Consider the following 17,800-nt stretch of genomic DNA (forward strand, 5'->3'; position numbering starts at 1 on the left):
TCTCATGTTCTAACAACCAACAGCTTCGTCCAGGATGTTACCTCGATGAAGTGAAGTTTAAGGCAGCATGCCGCTCAATCAGAGCGCGCTCCGCGACGATCTGATTGCTGGAACCAGAGCACCTCACGTCAGCTTCAGTTTTCCATCGGTCATCCCGCGTCGGCTCGCCGATTATCAACTGCCAGCTATGTCAGCCTTAGTCTCAGCCTCACAGCCCGTATAATTTCCCAAACACGTGGACTAGCTATGTACAACGTCTTCATAAAACAGCGACGTTGCTTGGAGTTGAAGCTTAGATGCCCCTCACTCTCTTCCACGCCGTCCCAGCTCAGTCGCCGTTGGTGCCAAACCGCATCGAGTATCGATTCCGAAAACTACCCATGCGAGAGCTCTTACTCAGCTTCTCATCAGCAACCCACGAATTCCTTCCTCTGAGCGGATCAAAACCTGCTTCCACCGAGGCGTCTTATCGATCAATGCGAAGCGATCCTCGTTGTAGCTAGCCAATGTCCGACCGTTCGGGCGCAACATCTCGCGATTTTGCATTTCAAACATCTGACCAAGCAAGTGGAGCGTCGCAACAGCACCCACAACAGTTCTACGGCGGCTACCATGCCGAGCACAACGCGAACGCGAACACGGCCGAGGCCAGGAGCCAGACACATAGTCATGACTTTCCCACGGAGTTTCGTGACTATGCGGGTGACTCGCAACAGCACCAAGTGATGCCAGGGCACTTCAACGGCTTTGGCTTTAATTCATCTGCGCCTGCAGGCTGGGATGCGATTGACTTCTCAGACTTCACGAACCAGTACGAGCCCCAGGGTGAACTTGTTCAAGAGTACCAAAGCCAAGTAAACCCTATCAACGACTTTAGTATTCCACATCCTGTCGCTGCGGGTGAACCGACGTATCAATCGTTCCCCCAAAGCCAGAGCGCTACTACGACGCCGAACGCTGCGCAAAGTCAGAACCAATTGTCTCCTCCACCTCCGCCAGCCCAACCACAGCAGCCGCAGAGACCATCCATTCAAGCAGGCATGAAAAGGAAGGTCAATTCCGAGCTCAGTACGACTGTACCGCAGAGTGGTGGCGTTACAACGGAGAATCCACCGAAGCGCCAGAACGTGTCGCGGCATTCATCCGACGCCTCAGCAACCTCGCCAGTCCTACCAACCCCGGCTGATGCTCGAACACCATCCACCACGCGAACTGCAACCCATGCGCCCACGACTGAAGCTCTACCCCAACCAGCGCCGCGAGAGAATACAGCACTAGAGAGGCGGAAGGAGCAGAGTAAGGGGACGGGACCACAGGGAAGGGTCATCGATGTCTCTACGCCGCGCAGAGTGCCTGAGTCGCCTGGAGGGCTGGACATACTTCCTGCCGGCAAGGTGTTTCCCATACAAATAGGATCAGAGCTATTCAGGTTATCGGGAGCCTCTATAGCGTCAGATGGTAAGCATGCGGTGAATTCATGAAGAGAGGCTAGCAACTGAGACTACTAGAGCACCCTCGCACTTTTCGCATTTCTTCAGCCAGCAACTGCATGACAATGGCGGTCGAGCTGGCGACGTGAGGACGCTGTACATCGATCGCGATCCTGATACCTTTCGCGACATTGCGCTGCACCTTCAGGGCTATCATGTTACCCCTCGAGATGGCGAGCACTTTGTAAAGCTATATGCGGATGCGCAGTTCTATTCTCGTAAGCTCAGCCATGCGTGTCACATAATTCAATGCTGATGATAGCAGTGCCGCGTCTCACCAAACAGCTGTTCAGCACTGACATCTTCGTGAACATTGGAGGAAAGCCTTTTCAGATACAACGCGATCTTTTCTCTGCTCCTGGAGATAGCCCCAACTACTTTTCGCTTGGCTTTGCACATTTCTTCTCGACGCCGTCTGAGGCATTCCCGGGACTGGACCGCGATGCGCTGCTTCGACCACCGTCTATCAAGCCTCCGTCCGTGCCGAGTAGAAACGGAGAGGTGTTTGGCGAGTTGATACAACTACTGCAAGGCTACAACGTCGAGATACGAAGTGAGGCGCATCGCTCTCGTCTTCTGCGGGATGCGCGATACTTTCATCTCAAAGGTTTGGAGCAGAAGCTCATACCTTGCGAGATCTCGTATAACCTTAAACGGCAAGAGTCGGAGATTCTAATTCGTCTTGAAGATATTCGACAGTCTGGTATCTCGTTCAGTCCCGATAGAGAAGTCAGCGACTCAGACTCGGGGTCGATATCGGGAGCACAATCAGCAGGCGTCTCACCGGATCCTCTATCCATCAGCAAGGTCGCGAGTCCCGCCCCATCAACAGCAAGCAGCAGTGCAATTTCCAGGCCAGGATATGTATCTTATGCACGACCATATACAGATGACCATGCGAACAGCAACATCCTCGTCGTGGAGATCGCATCGTCTGAGTCAACAAAACTCTACCTTCCAAAGGCGCCACCAACATGGCCTCCGCTCAAAGCCGAACTCCGAGCAACTTTCCATAGCTCAACCCTGGCACGAGTGACCTCACTTTTCTCTGTCATAGCTTCCAAGATGGGTTTGCCGGCTACACAGCCCCTTGGCCTAATGTATGTACAATCTGGCGGTGGAGTGGCAGCGCAACCCGTCAGTCCCGCCAATTCGGGCGTCAGCGAACGGCGTGTCCGCGTACGACTTGATGAAGATTGTGCTCTAGAAGTCGATGGATCGCCAGCGGAGCTTTCCTTTGGTGATACTGACCATATTGGCGTCCGCCGCACGGGCAAGGGAGACGACTGGATATGGGGTGGTCATTCTAACAGCGCTAACGAGGGTGATGAGGAAGAGTGGACGATCAAACGCGCGCACTGGCGCATTCGCGTCGAACCCATTGAGAGCGATGCCGAAGGGAAGAGGATGCAAGTCGTGCTATGCGCAGCAAAGATCGAGGTGTTCACATCCCAACGGATACGAAATTCGTCGAGAGGCTTTTTGGGAAGTGGCTAGGTACAGGATCGTATAGTATGGCGGTCGAAAAGCTTGCGCACCAACACTTGACTGACGAATATGATTGTATCACGCTTTCAATTCTTTCACATACGACCATAGGATCTTGAGATCACGGCTTCCCGTTCGCTCAGCCCTAGTTAAGCAAGATACCGGCGGATTAGTAGTCAGGTGGGTGACCACTGGCGAATCCCCGCTGTTGTATGTTTTTTGTTTTTGTTCCTACCTAATATGGATCGATTGGCATTTTTGTTAATGTTACCAGAACTGATGCTTTCGCTCGCAAAATATTGTATGGCTAATCAGCATCTCAGTCTTTACCTATGTACCCGTGGACAGCTCACGTACGACACCACTACAAGTCCGCGCGAGGTGCTCAGTGACGCACTTGAATAAAAAATTCGGCCGAGAAGCCTACGTATTGCAGTTTATTACTAGGTTGATAATCGAGCATAGTTCGCGTGATCCAGATCGTGACTGCGCACAGTCGTTACAAACCATAAAACCAACACCGCCACAAGAAACAACATACGCGAATGGCATGCAAACCATAAGGGAGGCCCGTAACAGTGGCTTTGATACGTTAATACACAGGCTAGGGCGGTGTGGCGCGTAAGCCTGAGGACATGGCCAAGACATACGGCTTGCCTACAATGATTTGCGTGATTTGCGCATCAAGAAGTCAGGCTCGATCATGAGCATATGACCTAATTCGCGTACGTAGACATGTTACATACGAAAGATGAGCTCAGGTAGATGTACTTGATCGGAAGGCGCCGAGGACATTGATGGCTTTTGGTTACTCAACGACACCCTTTTGGATTGTGGGTCACATGGAGTATGAAAATCGGCTTACGACTAGAGCTTTGGTTTTCCACATGTTGATATGGGTTGTATCCTTTAGAGCATCGGTATTCTAAACCAAAGTTCTTGCCTTGAGAGCAGGTGGGACTGAGTTCACCGCTGGAGAAACGTCATGTATAACGCCATCTTTTAAGCTTGATTCAACGTGCACTCGCTATATGGGACTAGAGGGAGTGATCTTTACGAGGTCAGGGAAGGACACGTTCCCTTGCGAGGACCTTATGACTTTGGGTAACGAAGGCCAAAGGCTTACTGCTGGCAGCGTTGCTGTTGAAGATCTTGAACAACGTGCTGGTAGTTTGTGGTTGGACCTGTATTCACATCCGTGACTTCATCCAATCGCTTCATCATGTTCACGAGTCGAAATTTCATTAACGTAAATCCCATCAGCTGCCCTTAAGCTCATCAAGGCATTCGGCGCTTATTGATTCTCACTGTCATGTAGGCGTCCATACTCCCCACACCACCATCTCCACCACCAACACCATTCGTCTATTTTGCACAGAACTAGGCATATATAGTTGTCCTGATGATTTCTCTACCATGATCGTGAGCACGGGCACCTCTAGAGGATCTGGAAAGTTGCCGTGTCAAGCATTCTTTTCAACGCCACATGAATAAAAACTCACCATATTGATGAATCTTGTGATCAGATGTTACTTGAGTGGAGTGGGCGAATACAGCGACTAGAGAAAGAATGGGCGTGGGCGGGATACTCAGTTTTGTTGCCGTCAACTCATGTAGAAGCATATAAGGCACATGAACACCCTGCTATGAACTTCTCACCACGCTCCTCATCTTCTCTAGCAATAGATCAATCCATTTACCCAGCCACCTACCAGCAACCATGCTCTCCCTTCTCCTCCTCAAGGCCCTGCTGGTAACCCTCGCGACAGCCAACCCCGTCTCCATTACCGAACGCGAGATCAATCCAAACACAGTCAACATCCTCACCGCTGCTCAACTAACGACCCAACGTAACGAGCTCCTTCTTGCCCAGTCCGAATCCGCTCGCGAAGCAATTCTCTTCCCCAACCCTCCCAACGCCAGTAACGACACTTTTCAGTTTCTCAACAACACCGTCCTTCCCCCAACAGCCGGTTCAATCTACCTGTCCACTATCAACAATTTCCCTGCGCTTGGTTCCACAGGCCTCGCAGCCGCCGTAGGTTTCGTTAACGCATGTGGTCTAAACACGCCACACTGGCACCCGCGCGCCAATGAGTTCTTGACAGTAGTCCAAGGTACACTCGTCGGTGCCCTCCTTCTTGAGAACGACGGCGGATTTGGCAACGTCGTGGGTGGCGCACCACCAGTGCGTGGTCCATACCAACAAATTGAAACCACGTTATCCAACTACACAGGCATGCTTTTTCCCAAGGGCCTCATTCATTGGCAATTCAATCCAGAGTGCGAGCCAGCTGTATTCGTTGCTGGCTTCGATATCAATGACCCTGGACGTGTTGAAGCAGCTCGAGGTTTCTTTTCGGGTACCCCAGACGAGATTCTTGAAGCGAGTGCGGGATATAGTGAGTTTTTGACGCCGGAGCAGGTTGCTGGTTTAAGGCCTGAGCTTACCAGTGACTTTACGGCAATTGTGGAGAGCTGCGCGAAGAAGTGTGGGATCCCTTATGAGGCTGGTGGGGAGTCTCCGTCGGCCTCTTCAAGTGCTTACCCGTCCTCCACGAGTGGGTATTAAGGTTGAAGAACTCGGTGCACCTAGTGTCGGATGAGAGATTAGATGTACACCAGATGCTGTAGACGGTTGGATGACGAGGCCGTTCGTTTCGGAGTGGGCGGTGGGTTTCGAGATTTAGACTGCGCTTTCCTTTGTATACAGACACTCGTTAGATGAACTTTAATATGGCATTTAAATTAGAGACAGTGGTACCTGCAACGATTCAGGATACAAGAACTTCGTCAGAGCTGTGCCTGCAACAACGGCGCAACGCAAAATTACCAGTTGTACTCCCAATTATTCTGCTGAAAGAGGATAAATGACGGCACACCTTCACGGTAGGTTCACGTGCAGGTTACAATATTTAGGGAGCTTGCGTCTTCGAGTTTCCATCTCCGTCACTGCATTGCATTTATGCATAACATTTCGCTATCTTGGACTCGAAATACCTGAGAGTTGATAGTCCCGTGGTGGGACACCAAGGTTGCAGATGGCGGTGATACTGAGACATATGTAAAGAAGAGCGCAGAGGAACTGCATCTTAGTTCGCTCGCGCTAGATCAGTAGGGAGATGCTAAGTGACGTTGGTGATGCAATGGTATTTCCATATGTACACGGCCTCATTCGCTCCGCTCCTTCGTCCTCCGCTTTCCATATCTAGAACTCGGAGATGAGGTCGCCCCTCCGCTTGCCGCGCATCTCCCACTTGCCCTAATCAACTTGTCAGCGATATTCTTATCTGCTCTCCGTGTACCGCGCCTCTTGTACGTCACTCTCCTCTCATCCATGTTCATCCAAACTCACCTCGGTCATGTATCCAGCCGTACCCAGCATAGCCGGCACCAGCATAACGTAAGCAAACGAGAGCCAAGCTGTTCGCTTCGTCCAGCGGAAGTACTTGTGGCGGTTGGTGGTCATGTCTATTCCTCGTCAGTACCCTATATTGCCTGTTCTCTCCTCTGCTTGCTGTATCGTCTCCCTTGCGCTGTGGGATATGATCTTCCAACAATTGCACCACTATCTGCGGTATCATGGAGGGCTGTGTGCGGCGGGGTCGGTGGTGAACGTACTGGCCCATTTGATAATGGCGGGATCCGCGTGGATCACTGCGTGCTGTTAGCCATTGCGCCCCCAATGCTTTGTAGAGTGGCGATACGTACTGCCGTGGTTGTGGCCCGCCATTCTGCGGAAAGTTGGCTGCATGTTTGCGGACTTTTGCGCGTGTGGTAGGGTTGCGCAGTTGGTGATCGTAAGGTTGACGAGGTGCGCGCAATGAGGTCGTCGGAGCTGCGGCAAGTGCCGCTAGGTCTTGGCGCTTCACTGTAGCATCACGTACAACTATCATAGGTACCGTAAAACACATGAGTAGATATTCTAAGATTGCTACTGAAATTCTGAATCCCTATGATAATAAGTGTCTTCATGCACCCTCCGATGAGGTCGTACCTGACGCCCAAGTTACTGAGACGGCCAACTCTCTCATCATGCGCCAGATATCTATCCACATTACTACCCGGTTCCTCGCGTCTTACACACCATCAAGACTCGTATAGGTACTGCATATGCTAAACGGGAGGTCGAATTCCTGCTTCTCATTGATACTTCGGAGCGTCGGCCAGCCGACACTAAGCCACGATACGCCGGAGCGGGCAGTGCAACCAGCCAACCACCGACTGGCTGGACGCCGAAGCTTGTGACGGCCTTCGATAAATTCGTCAAAGAGCCTCGGTCGTGTTTGACCCTTCATTTTCAGTTGACAAAAACGTTCTTCTTTACTGTATATATCATCTATAACGTTGTCGAAAACCGTTGTAAGCATGTCGAACCAGCAGGGAGCAAAGATCACCGTTCATTGGTAAGTGGCCGTGTGACAGCCGCTTGACTCCACCGCATTGCGCCATCGTCATCCCAGTAATCACGACTAATTATCCACCGCATAGGCTGAACAAATCCCGTGGCCAACGCGTTGTATGGCTGCTCGAAGAGCTTGGTCTGGAGTACGACATCGCCGTCTACAAGCGCGATGAGAACAAGCGCGCGGGCCCCGACCTGAAGGCCGTCCACCCTCTGGGCAAATCGCCCGCCATTACCATCAGGCCAGCAAACTCCGACAAGGATATCGTCATTGCTGAAAGCGCGACGATCATGGAGTACATTTGTGACCACTTTGGGAAGCAGTTGATGCCAGCGCGTTACCCTGAGGGACAGGAGGGTGTATTAGGTGCCGAGACTGAGGAGTGGATGAGATACAAGGTAAGACATGCTCTTGTCGCTTTTGACGTAAGAAGGGAGACATACATGTTCAAGGAAGTAAGCGCGAAAGCTAGCCAATCAGCTTATGTGGCGCGGATTTCTTCTAATCGAAACCAACCGTGGAGAGACTAAGAAACTGACGCTAATACAGTTCCTGATGGACTACACTGAGGGTAGTCTCTTTACCATCCTGGTATTGGCACTAGTCACCGGAAGTAAGCCACCCCTGCTCTGATCTCAACGCCATTTCACTAATCAACAATCCCAGGCATCAAAAACGCCCCTGTGCCCTTCTTCCTCAAGCCCATTACCAACGGTGTCGCCTCCAAGGTCGACTCTGGCTTCGTCGACCCAGAGCTGAAGACGCATTTTGACTTCCTTGAGGACTATCTCATCAAGTCACCTAGCAAGGGCGAGTTCTTTTGCAGCGACAAACTCACCGCTGCGGATATCATGATCCATTTCGGACTTGAGGGTGCGACGCAGAGAATGCCGTTGAGTGAGACGAGTTACCCCAAGTTGTACGAGTACATGAGGAGGTTACAGAAGAGGGATGCATACAAGAGTGCTGCGAAGAGGGTTGAAGAGGCTAGTGGAGAGAAGTTCGTTCCATTCAGTGACGCAAAGTTGTAGATGAGCAATTAGCCTGAAGACATGTATACCCAAGACAAGTACTCCCATTTCCGATCAATATCCTTTTCATCCGTCGATTCATCCTCGATCTTGTCTTCACTCTTCAAATCCGACGCAGTAGCCCTTCCCGCCTACTCCACAGAGTACTTGTTCGCCTTTTCCTACGGAACAGTTTCATCAAGCGCGTACTCAACAAGATCCGCTTCCTCAAACGGAACACAACGTTGCTGCTGAACTGTCGTCTTAACTTCGGCGTCCTTGTTAAGGTGATTTGGAACAAAAAAGAACTCTAAAAAAACACCTAACTCAAACATGTGTCTATTGCACATGTTAGCTGCGACTTTTACAAAAAGGTGAACCTAACGTGCTTAGTCTATAGTAGAACTACTACGGAGTCTATTACAGTAGGCAGCGCGAGGACGCCTAATATATGTTAGAGGTGTACAGAGTGATACGCCCAAACAGTCTATAATCACCTCAGCCAAAGTAGCGTTCAAACTATACCCAAGCCTTATACGTCATCATCAGACTTCTTCAGGTCGTTGTCGATCTTGATCGACTCTGTCTCCTGCGTACCGTGCTGCTCATGTCTCAGTCTCTTTTCATCCACCAGTTTCATGCTATGAGAGTGAAGGTATTAAGTCAGTATATGTCTCATATGCATTTTGTGCGTCCATGACTTACCTCTCTTGCTGCTCCTCCCAGTCAGTCAGCCACTTGCACTTTTTGCCGTCAGGCGCCAAGTGCAAGGGACTTTCAACAGCTAGCCTCCAGAAGCCCATGCTTTTGGCACTAATGCTGGTCATGGGGTCATTGTATGAGCATTCGAGTGCAGCAAAAAAGGCCTTGTACTCTTTCTGTAGATCCAAGACACGTAGCGAGCGGAGGATACGCGTGATACGAAGATGGTTATGATCGAATTGAACGGCCCAGTTGGCAAACTTCTTCCGGAAACCAGGTGCGCGAACGATGTAGTATGGGAGCAGCTCGGACGCGGAGATATTGGTATGGGCACCCGGTGGGAACGAAGACGTGGAGGCGACTGATTTATCTGCCCCAGGGGCTGAATCTTTCTCTTTCTGCAACTCTTCTTCCGACTTGCTAGACTCCTTGAAACCATAGAAGCTAAGCATACGCTCAAAACTTCGTCTTACTTCCTGCCGTAGCTCACTCCGGGAACGAAATGCCTGCATGACTTCAAGATTGATGATTGGGGCCTGTGTCAAGGTCAGCATGCTGCCCAACTCAAATGGACACACGGAAGGGGCTCTTTCTTCGCCGTGTACTCTCAGACTGGAAACTGTACCCCAGAACCGATTCACTATAATTTCTCTTACGATGATTGCAAAATATAACAAGTGTATGTTTGCAGGGTGTCTTTTCCTGCACGGAGGGCAACTTACTTCCATATTGAACGGAGAGCCTTCTGGCAGCGGAAAGAGCATCTGAATGTAGTTGTGAGAAGACTCTAGCCGCTGGTCTGGCCACTCTAGTATCTGGTGGAGCTTGCGGCCAAGTGCATCCTTAGCGTAGATATCAGGATCGTAGAAGCGAACGATCAGCTGGCTCTTGTCTTGAGCGGACGCCTGTTCGCCCTTTGGAGCTCTGCTAAAATCCATTTGCAAACGTTTCTTTACTGAACCAGGGATGGGGCGAGTGTTGTATTGCTCGTAGTTCCGTCGAGTTCCTCGCGGCTCCGTCCTTGAAGATGAGTCTGTTGAGTCTGTTGATGTTGATGTGGGTGGTGAGGTTGAAATCTTACGCTTGAGGGTGTTGTGGAAGTCAGCGCATGCGGTGCGCGCTTTCCCTTTTTCTTGACTGCCAAGCGCTCTGTCCATGGGAGAACTCAGCGAGGCAGTATAGCGTGAGTTAATTACTGAGAAGGTCGTAAGAAGTACGCGATTAGGCAGCAACACAGCGTTTCGGCTTGGCATGGAAAGAATGGTGAGAACACACTTGTGAACTTGCCGTGCCTCAGTATGAGACCTGCTTTCACAATGTAGAATTGTGTGTAGTGTACCAATCATGAAGATGCATCACGCAGTTGGGATACGCTATTTGAAGAGCGTCTTACCTTGATGAGCTTAGCGCCATTCGCCCGGCTGTCACAACAGCGACGATCTTCCTGCAGAATCTTGCATCCCACTAACGCCGTCAATTGTAGACTTCGGGATTTTTTTGAGTGCACGTGATATAATTCGATCGTCTGTCTTTTTCTGTTTACTATCTCAACGATGGACCTTCGCAGTATCAAGGCCGCGGAGTGATTGCTGAGCCCCAGTTGACGTCACCGGCGCACTTTGTTGAACTGGAACAGCGCCGCCCCGCGTCGCCCCCACCCGCTTCCAGACCCTTTCACCACCCGTGCGCCCTTACTTCGTAGCTCGCTTGCCAACGCAAACGCAGGGAACATGATAGACAAACCTGTTAAGTTCCGACCAACGCAGGATTCGTTACGCGCTATCAGCAGTAATGCTGTCTTTATATTTGGCCATGGTACCAGTGAAGACTTTGCTCGCTCAACCACCTGTGAAGAATAAACTTGCCTCCCATATCCTCCGCAGTCTTTAGAGGGGAAAATTCAAGAACTTGAAACACATTTCTTGGCAATCCATCATGGGCTCCGAAGGTTAGTCTTGCCCAATTCTTCTTTGTTCTTAGCCGCCCGAGTCTAACAGCTTTGCAGAACAAAAGCCGACACCAGAGAATGGTACTCTTTTTCAAGGATTCGAATGGAATGTCCCAGACGACCACAAACACTGGAAACGGCTGGCTGAGCAGCTTCCCAAGCTGAAAGCTATCGGTATCGACAACATCTGGCTACCCCCTGGCTGCAAAGCCGCCAACCCCAAGGGCGTTGGCTACGACATCTACGATCTATACGACCTCGGCGAGTTTGATCAGAAAGGCGCCAAAGGCACCAAATGGGGTACCAAGGACGAATTGCTCGAACTCACCAAGGTCGCCAAAGAGCACGGCGTAGGCTTGTACTGGGATGCTGTACTGAACCATAAAGCTGGTGCCGATAGGACGGAGAAGTGTCGCGTTGTTGAAGTTGATCAAAACGACAGGACCAAGGAGACTTCTGACGCTTACGAGATTGAGGGTTGGCTAGGCTTCGATTTCCCAGGCCGCGGCGAACAGTATTCCAAGATGAAATACCACTGGGAGCATTTCTCAGGCACAGACTGGGATCAAGCCAACGAGAAGAAAGCCATCTACAAGATTCTTGGCGATAACAAAGGCTGGTCTCAATCTGTCGACGACGAGCAAGGCAATGCTGATTATATGATGTTCGCCGACGTCGATTACTCACACCCCGAGGTTCAAGAAGATGTAAAGAACTGGGGAGTGTGGATCACAAAAGAACTCGGCTTGAAGGGCTTCCGGTTGGACGCTGTCCAGCATTTCAGCTCGAGATTTACCAACGAGTGGATCAAGAACTTGCGTGAACAGTGCGGAGACGATATCTTTGTGGTCGGTGAATTCTGGTCAGGCGATGTCAAAGAGATGAGCGACTGGCTTGAAGGCATGAACCACGAGTTCGCTCTTTACGACTCGCCTCTCTTGAACAACTTTGGGTCGATCTCCACCACCGAGTCGGGAGACCTTAGAAAGGTCTATGATAACACACTCGTTCAAATGCGACCCATGGATGCTGTTACAGTCGTAACAAACCACGATACACAGCCAGGTCAAGTCATGGAGACCAAGATCGAGGGTTTCTTCAAGCCTCTTGCCTATGCTCTCATTCTGCTGAGGCAGGAGGGTTACCCGTGTCCTTTCTATGGCGACCTCTACGGACTCTCTGAACCACATGAGACCCCCGCTTCATGCGGCGGAAAGCTCGCCGATCTTATCCTCGCACGAAAGCTCTTCGCGTACGGAACTCAAGAAGATTATTTCAACGAAGCCAACTGCATCGGATTTGTGCGCCGTGGAACATGGGACAAGAAAGCGGGTCTAGCGTGTGTGATGAGTAACGCAGGTCCTGGGGAGATCAAGATGGCTGTTGGCGAGATGCATGCTGGTGAGAAGTGGACTGATATTCTTGGGTGGGAGGAAGGCGAGGTCGAGATCGACAGCGAGGGGTACGGGCTGTTCAAGTGTCCCGGCACCAGCGTTGCGGTTTGGGTACGGAGCGATGCTGAAGGACGGGACCGGTTTCCCACAAACTTCGATGCGAATGTATACCACAAAGAATAGATATAGACGACAAATCAAGGCTTGCGATAATACGCCCGGAGAATTTAAATTGTTTTTTTCCTTCAGTTGGCAATGAGACGAATTGTATTGTATACCTAGGTGCCCTCAGGGTAAGCCTCGATTGTTAGGCAAAACCTGGGGAGTTGACATGCCAGTGATGACAGATTTATCTGTCGAAGTTGCGGTGAAACATCTTAGAAGTCGAATTACTTGCTTTTTCCTTATCGAAACCCTGTGCGCCGGGTTCCAAGGTTGCAACTCATGGAACCTGCAGGAAAGTGGATGGGGAGATCGGCGATTTCGTTGCCGACTTAGTACCGCGGCACGACCAATCAATCGCAACAACACCGACCATTTTAGACGTTTCGCGGCGTTTCTCTAGTAAGCGAACATGCAGCGTACCCGCTCTGCAGTGTACTCGACTGTCGTGGTTGCAGAGCGTTTACTGACGTTTACACAACATGTTTAACGGCTCCATGAAGCCGAGAGCGTGTCGCATGTGACCATGTGACCCCCGCGATCGCTATGTCTAGATCGTGGGTCTCGTGTCAGGGCGCGCATCAATTTAACTCCGCCCTCCCGCTTTTCTAGCTTCTGTCGCCCTCGACGAGCCGAACCCTTCACGACCCCTTTGATTCTCTTTCTAAGACACCTATTCTGCTCTGCGTTTGAACAACGAGCGCCCAATTGCAGACCTCCCATGTCGCTGATTCAGCATGTTACACAGCAAGAGGGCACTGATCGCGAGGAGGCGTTGGTAGATTTGTTCTTACCGCCTGTCGACCGCCAGCTTAGCCGACAGGATGCTGCGGAACGTCGGCTTTCTCTTGAGAGCGCGATATCGGGAGCTGGCTTCTTGAGCGCCCCGGGAAAGAGTGTGAGGAGGGTTATTAGTTACGATGTAATACCGCACCCTGATGAGCCCGTGGCAGGTGAGGAACCTGGAGGCTTGACGCCGTACAAGGTGCCGACAGGCAAACGTATTGGTAAGTTTGGCAGCATTCTACCACAATCGGTTCCCAATCACTAACGCTCGGTTGCAGCACAGGTCATCGCAACGGTTCTCGCGTGTTGGTTCGCTAGCGGTATCGTCTTCGGATTTGCAGCTTTGAAGCCGATTCTTATCAAGGAAGGCGTTTTCAGAAATTTGTGCACACCCGAAGAGGTGGATGCCGATGTTGAAGTTTGCTTCGAGCAAGATCTCCGATTGAACTTCTTCTTTTCGCTCGCGTCAACGACGGCAAATGTTTCTGCTTTACCAGTCGGCACCTTGCTTGATCGCTATGGGCCCAAGCTTTGCTTCCTTCTCGGTTCTTTCTGTCTTGCGGTTGGAAGTATCCTAATGAGTCTCGCTTTTCAGATCGAGCATTTTGACGGATATACAATTGGAAACTTCTTCCTCGCCCTCGGAGGCACATTTGTCTTCCTGCCTTCTTTCCAGATTGCTAACGCCTTCCCCAAGTATGCGGGTAGCATCGTCGCGCTTGTCACCGGCGCATTCGATGCATCGGCAGCAGTTTTCCTCTTCTACAGGCTTATCTACGATGCTAGCGACAGGAACTTCAAGCCTCAGACCTTCTTTCTAGTCTATCTCGTCGTCCCGGCAGCAATCGTCATCGCGCAACTGACCTTCTTACCGACCGAGAACTACAAAACTGAGGCGCAGCTTGAAATGAAGATCCAGAGGGCTGAAGATGCTATGCGAGATGTCCATTCTTCCGACGACGAGCTTCCTGACAACGAGATGTGGAAGCGAAGAAAAGCCCGTAGTACGCGTCGTAAGGAGCGATTGAGCAAACTCGACGAGCTGGTCGGCAACGAAGCAGCACGTAAGATTCGCGAGGAGAAGGCGGAGCAAAGGCTCGAAAACTCCGGCGTCTGGGGTGCCTTGCACAACAAGTCTGCCAAAGATCAGATGCTGACGCCCTGGTTCATACTGCTCACCCTGTTGACTGTCATTCAGATGGTGCGTATGAATTATCAAATCGCAAGTAAGTAGACTCCTTGGACTACGATGGAGAACAGATGCTGACACCATGAAAAGCTATCCGTGAACAGTACACCTACATGCTTGGGTCTGTAAAGTTAGCCGAAAAGGTCAACGATTTCTTCGACGTTGCTTTGCCCCTCGCTGGAGTTATCGCTACCCCATTCCTTGGTGCTCTACTCGACAACGTCAGCACGCCCGGCGTCCTCCTTATCATTGTCTTCATGACCTCCGCTATCGGCATCATCGGTTCCATTTGTGCACTTTGGGCCGGATATGTCAACGTTATCCTGTTCGTCTTCCTGCGTCCGCTCTACTACTCAGCCATGTCGGACTACGCGACCAAGGTCTTTGGTTTCGCTACTTTTGGACGTGTGTACGGAACTATCATCTGCACGTCTGGGTTGGTCAATCTGTCGCAGACTGCAATTGACGCCTTGACGAAAGGCACTTTCCATGGTAATCCCATTCCAGTAAACATCTTTCTGGCTGGTGCGGCGTTCGTCGTCGGCACGTCGCTTGTCACTTATGTTACGGTACAGGTTTACCGTATGCGGAAGAGGCTGGACGAGGAAGATGCAATCACAGTTACCAACACTGATGTCGGATCCATCATGGAGAGTCTTCTTGAGGAAGACGAGCCAAGGTCCTATGGCACAGTCAACCGTCAGCGACAGCCATGGGAGGTCTGACAACCATGATGTGACACAGCCCCCTTATTTTCTCCAGTTTCCTTGGTCGAAAACGATTAGACTACTTCGATACCCTTGTTACGAGTACGATCCAGGCACGGCCATCATCGGATGACGCTTCCGTCTTTTCTCTTTCACGCTATTTCCAAAAGTTACCAATGTCTTGCAAGCGGCTATTTTCAAGTTATCACAGCATGTTCCAGCCCATCATCAGCAGATTGTCATTATCACTAATAGTCACCTTCGAGCGAGCGTTGCGCGCATGGAGTTTTCGGATTATCATGTATCTTGTTGTTTGTTCAGCGACGGACTGCGAAACCATGCAGACTAGATTGCAATCTGTAGAAGTTGCGAGATATTTCTGTTTTCTGTGGTCATTTCTATAACAAGACTGTATCTAGTTCAAATTGAGGAAATAATTGCCAAATCAAGTTTGATGCTCAGAATATGAGGAATTAGGTATGAAGTTGAATATTGCATCTTCGCAAGGCAGAGCCGCTCAGAATACATCCATCCATCTTTGCGCCAGTGTGGGGCTCTGCGGCCCCACTCTTCTACAGCTTTCGGTGACCGACCACCTTCCAGATCATCCGACGTTCTCCTACCACTGTCAGCAATGACATCGACGCTGTCATGGCTGTTCGCAGGCTCCAGAAAGTACGCGTAATCATTTGCTCTAGATGGGTCAAGTTCCCTTGCCTCATGACGTGCTGCGGTGAGTGCCGGGCATGGGTTCAAGAGTAGCAAGGTACACAAGGACGCCGCAATCTACACGTATACCACTTCGCTGAAAGAAGAGCAATTTGAAAAAGACTTGACATCGAAGCAAGATTACATTTCCTCTTGTTTTATTGAATGCCGCTAACATTTAGAGGAGGCTTGCATGTAGTAAGTAGGTCTGGCTCCAGCGAGACTCCTCTGGTTATGGCATGTTCTGCCCCCAGAAGGACTCAAGACACATTCGAGAAATGCTCTTGGTTCCGAAGGAAGCTGAGATACTGGAGAGGCCTGGCTTGACACAAAAAAGCCCCTCAAACCCCAGAAAGGGCAATAACCAAGTGCAATCGAGCAGGCTCATGTGCATCAATCCATCTTGCTCCATCAGACCAGATTAGTTGTTACATGCACAATAGTGGCGCCTGACAACTTTTGACTCAATCCAAACCCCCAATCAGATACCTAAGGTACTTCAGAATCACCCCTTACGTCGAAAACGAGTATGTTCCTACACGCCACCATCATGGTCGCATTCATGGTCTTTGTTTGGGGCCACCAGTACAATTTCAAACCTGTGCCTCAGTCCCTGTGTGACCAACCGGACCCGATTTGGGGCGGTTATAAGTACGCCTCCTTCACGATGCTATGGGAGTGAACGTTGCCACAGAACGATCCTTCCGCTAGCCAATCATACAGGGGGATGGTGTAGGGACGAATGGGTCTAATGTTACAAGTTTGCGGATTCCGGCGCGACTGTACAATGAGGCGTCTCGACGCCCTCCAGTCTACAGAGGTATATGTATGGCACTCAATGTCCGAGTCTAATCTCGAGCAACTCCTGCATGTCCTTCATTCTCTGATCAAAACACATTTCCATCACTCAGCCCAGATCCAATAGTCACCGCAGCACGATCTACGCCATGGAACTTTGGTTCTCTAAGACGTCACTCCTTGGAGTTGTGCTCACCAGCGCTTTCACATCCGCTCTCGTCATTCCTAGAGGCCATCATGATTCAGTCCCTGCGTCAGATGCCTACAAAGGTGGTGACCAAAACTACTACCCTTCAGAGAGCCATGGTACTGGATATTTTTATCCGATAACCATGGCCAGTTCATCTGTTATAGGTCTCGAGACTTCGAATACGCCGTGTGCCACTTCTTCGACTGCAACAGTGACAGTCGCTGGCTCGAGCATCGCGTCACTCGCCTTGCAAACCGGGCATCATCCTATAAGCGATGGTAGCACGATATATGGTCAAGGGAGCCATGATAACGTCAACTTTCGATAGCTAACATGATGACAGGCTATCCTACAAACCCTTTGCCGAGCCCGATCGTGTTGGGCAGTACCATGATTCGCCCCACTGAACCGACCGTACCACCTTCAGAGATCCCGGCTATATCAGGGTATTCTTCTACAACACCTATTACAAGCATCATTGTATCCCATGTTGGGGGACATGGCCCTGCCGTTTCAAGCACTTTCAGTATGACTGTCGTCTCGTTCATTGCTCTTCCCGATCTTCGTGACAAGCTTCCTTTGTATATGGATGACTGACTGACGTCTCTGCAGACACCCCTATACCGTATCCCTCCAACTATGCGACTGTATCGGTAGCGCCCTATCCTACTGCTTCGCTCACTCTCCAAGGAGCACAAGTATCGTACAATACGTATGCAACAGGTACGACACCAACAGCCTACATTCCATTCTCGATAGGATATACTAGATCACCGGTTCATGGAACAGGGTACATGCCGCATAGTAACGCCACGACTTATG

The 17,800-nt window shown here is 50.6% G+C and overlaps 9 protein-coding genes across 9 annotated transcripts; 7 read left to right on the plus strand and 2 right to left on the minus strand.

The window, feature by feature from the left end:
* Positions 1 to 506: 506 nt before the first annotated feature.
* Positions 507 to 2,987, plus strand: AA0111_g1575 (hypothetical protein; the record flags this gene model as incomplete). The annotated part of the gene is made up of 3 exons (XM_028647249.1): positions 507 to 1,458; positions 1,511 to 1,708; positions 1,756 to 2,987. The coding sequence occupies 3 exons, from the start codon at positions 507 to 509 to the stop codon at positions 2,985 to 2,987; spliced, it is 2,382 nt and encodes a 793-aa protein (XP_028510532.1).
* A 1,711-nt stretch (positions 2,988 to 4,698) lies between these two features.
* AA0111_g1576 (hypothetical protein) lies at positions 4,699 to 5,550 on the plus strand (the record flags this gene model as incomplete). The annotated part of the gene is made up of 1 exon (XM_028647250.1): positions 4,699 to 5,550. The coding sequence occupies one exon, from the start codon at positions 4,699 to 4,701 to the stop codon at positions 5,548 to 5,550; it is 852 nt and encodes a 283-aa protein (XP_028510535.1).
* A 636-nt stretch (positions 5,551 to 6,186) lies between these two features.
* On the minus strand, positions 6,187 to 6,732 carry AA0111_g1577 (hypothetical protein; the record flags this gene model as incomplete). Its single annotated transcript, XM_028647251.1, has 4 exons — positions 6,187 to 6,240; positions 6,334 to 6,449; positions 6,600 to 6,635; positions 6,690 to 6,732. 4 exons carry the CDS (start codon positions 6,730 to 6,732, stop codon positions 6,187 to 6,189), a joined length of 249 nt encoding a protein of 82 aa, XP_028510534.1.
* Positions 6,733 to 7,346: 614 nt separating this feature from the next.
* AA0111_g1578 (hypothetical protein) lies at positions 7,347 to 8,415 on the plus strand (the record flags this gene model as incomplete). The annotated part of the gene is made up of 4 exons (XM_028647252.1): positions 7,347 to 7,384; positions 7,470 to 7,782; positions 7,934 to 7,997; positions 8,051 to 8,415. The coding sequence occupies 4 exons, from the start codon at positions 7,347 to 7,349 to the stop codon at positions 8,413 to 8,415; spliced, it is 780 nt and encodes a 259-aa protein (XP_028510537.1).
* Positions 8,416 to 8,926: 511 nt separating this feature from the next.
* On the minus strand, positions 8,927 to 10,253 carry AA0111_g1579 (hypothetical protein; the record flags this gene model as incomplete). The annotated part of the gene is made up of 3 exons (XM_028647253.1): positions 8,927 to 9,035; positions 9,100 to 9,632; positions 9,819 to 10,253. The coding sequence occupies 3 exons, from the start codon at positions 10,251 to 10,253 to the stop codon at positions 8,927 to 8,929; spliced, it is 1,077 nt and encodes a 358-aa protein (XP_028510536.1).
* A 778-nt stretch (positions 10,254 to 11,031) lies between these two features.
* AA0111_g1580 (Glucan 1,4-alpha-maltohexaosidase) lies at positions 11,032 to 12,621 on the plus strand (the record flags this gene model as incomplete). The annotated part of the gene is made up of 2 exons (XM_028647255.1): positions 11,032 to 11,044; positions 11,102 to 12,621. The coding sequence occupies 2 exons, from the start codon at positions 11,032 to 11,034 to the stop codon at positions 12,619 to 12,621; spliced, it is 1,533 nt and encodes a 510-aa protein (XP_028510720.1).
* A 700-nt stretch (positions 12,622 to 13,321) lies between these two features.
* On the plus strand, positions 13,322 to 15,300 carry AA0111_g1581 (hypothetical protein; the record flags this gene model as incomplete). Its single annotated transcript, XM_028647256.1, has 3 exons — positions 13,322 to 13,607; positions 13,665 to 14,612; positions 14,666 to 15,300. 3 exons carry the CDS (start codon positions 13,322 to 13,324, stop codon positions 15,298 to 15,300), a joined length of 1,869 nt encoding a protein of 622 aa, XP_028510721.1.
* A 1,219-nt stretch (positions 15,301 to 16,519) lies between these two features.
* Positions 16,520 to 16,672, plus strand: AA0111_g1582 (hypothetical protein; the record flags this gene model as incomplete). The annotated part of the gene is made up of 1 exon (XM_028647257.1): positions 16,520 to 16,672. One exon carries the CDS (start codon positions 16,520 to 16,522, stop codon positions 16,670 to 16,672), a length of 153 nt encoding a protein of 50 aa, XP_028510722.1.
* Positions 16,673 to 16,937: 265 nt separating this feature from the next.
* Positions 16,938 to 17,575, plus strand: AA0111_g1583 (hypothetical protein; the record flags this gene model as incomplete). Its single annotated transcript, XM_028647258.1, has 2 exons — positions 16,938 to 17,256; positions 17,322 to 17,575. The coding sequence occupies 2 exons, from the start codon at positions 16,938 to 16,940 to the stop codon at positions 17,573 to 17,575; spliced, it is 573 nt and encodes a 190-aa protein (XP_028510723.1).
* Positions 17,576 to 17,800: the final 225 nt, after the last annotated feature.

The sequence above is a fragment of the Alternaria arborescens genome, assembly GCF_004154835.1.
Source record: "Alternaria arborescens strain FERA 675 chromosome Unknown contig_3, whole genome shotgun sequence".
Lineage (NCBI taxonomy): Eukaryota > Fungi > Ascomycota > Dothideomycetes > Pleosporales > Pleosporaceae > Alternaria > Alternaria arborescens.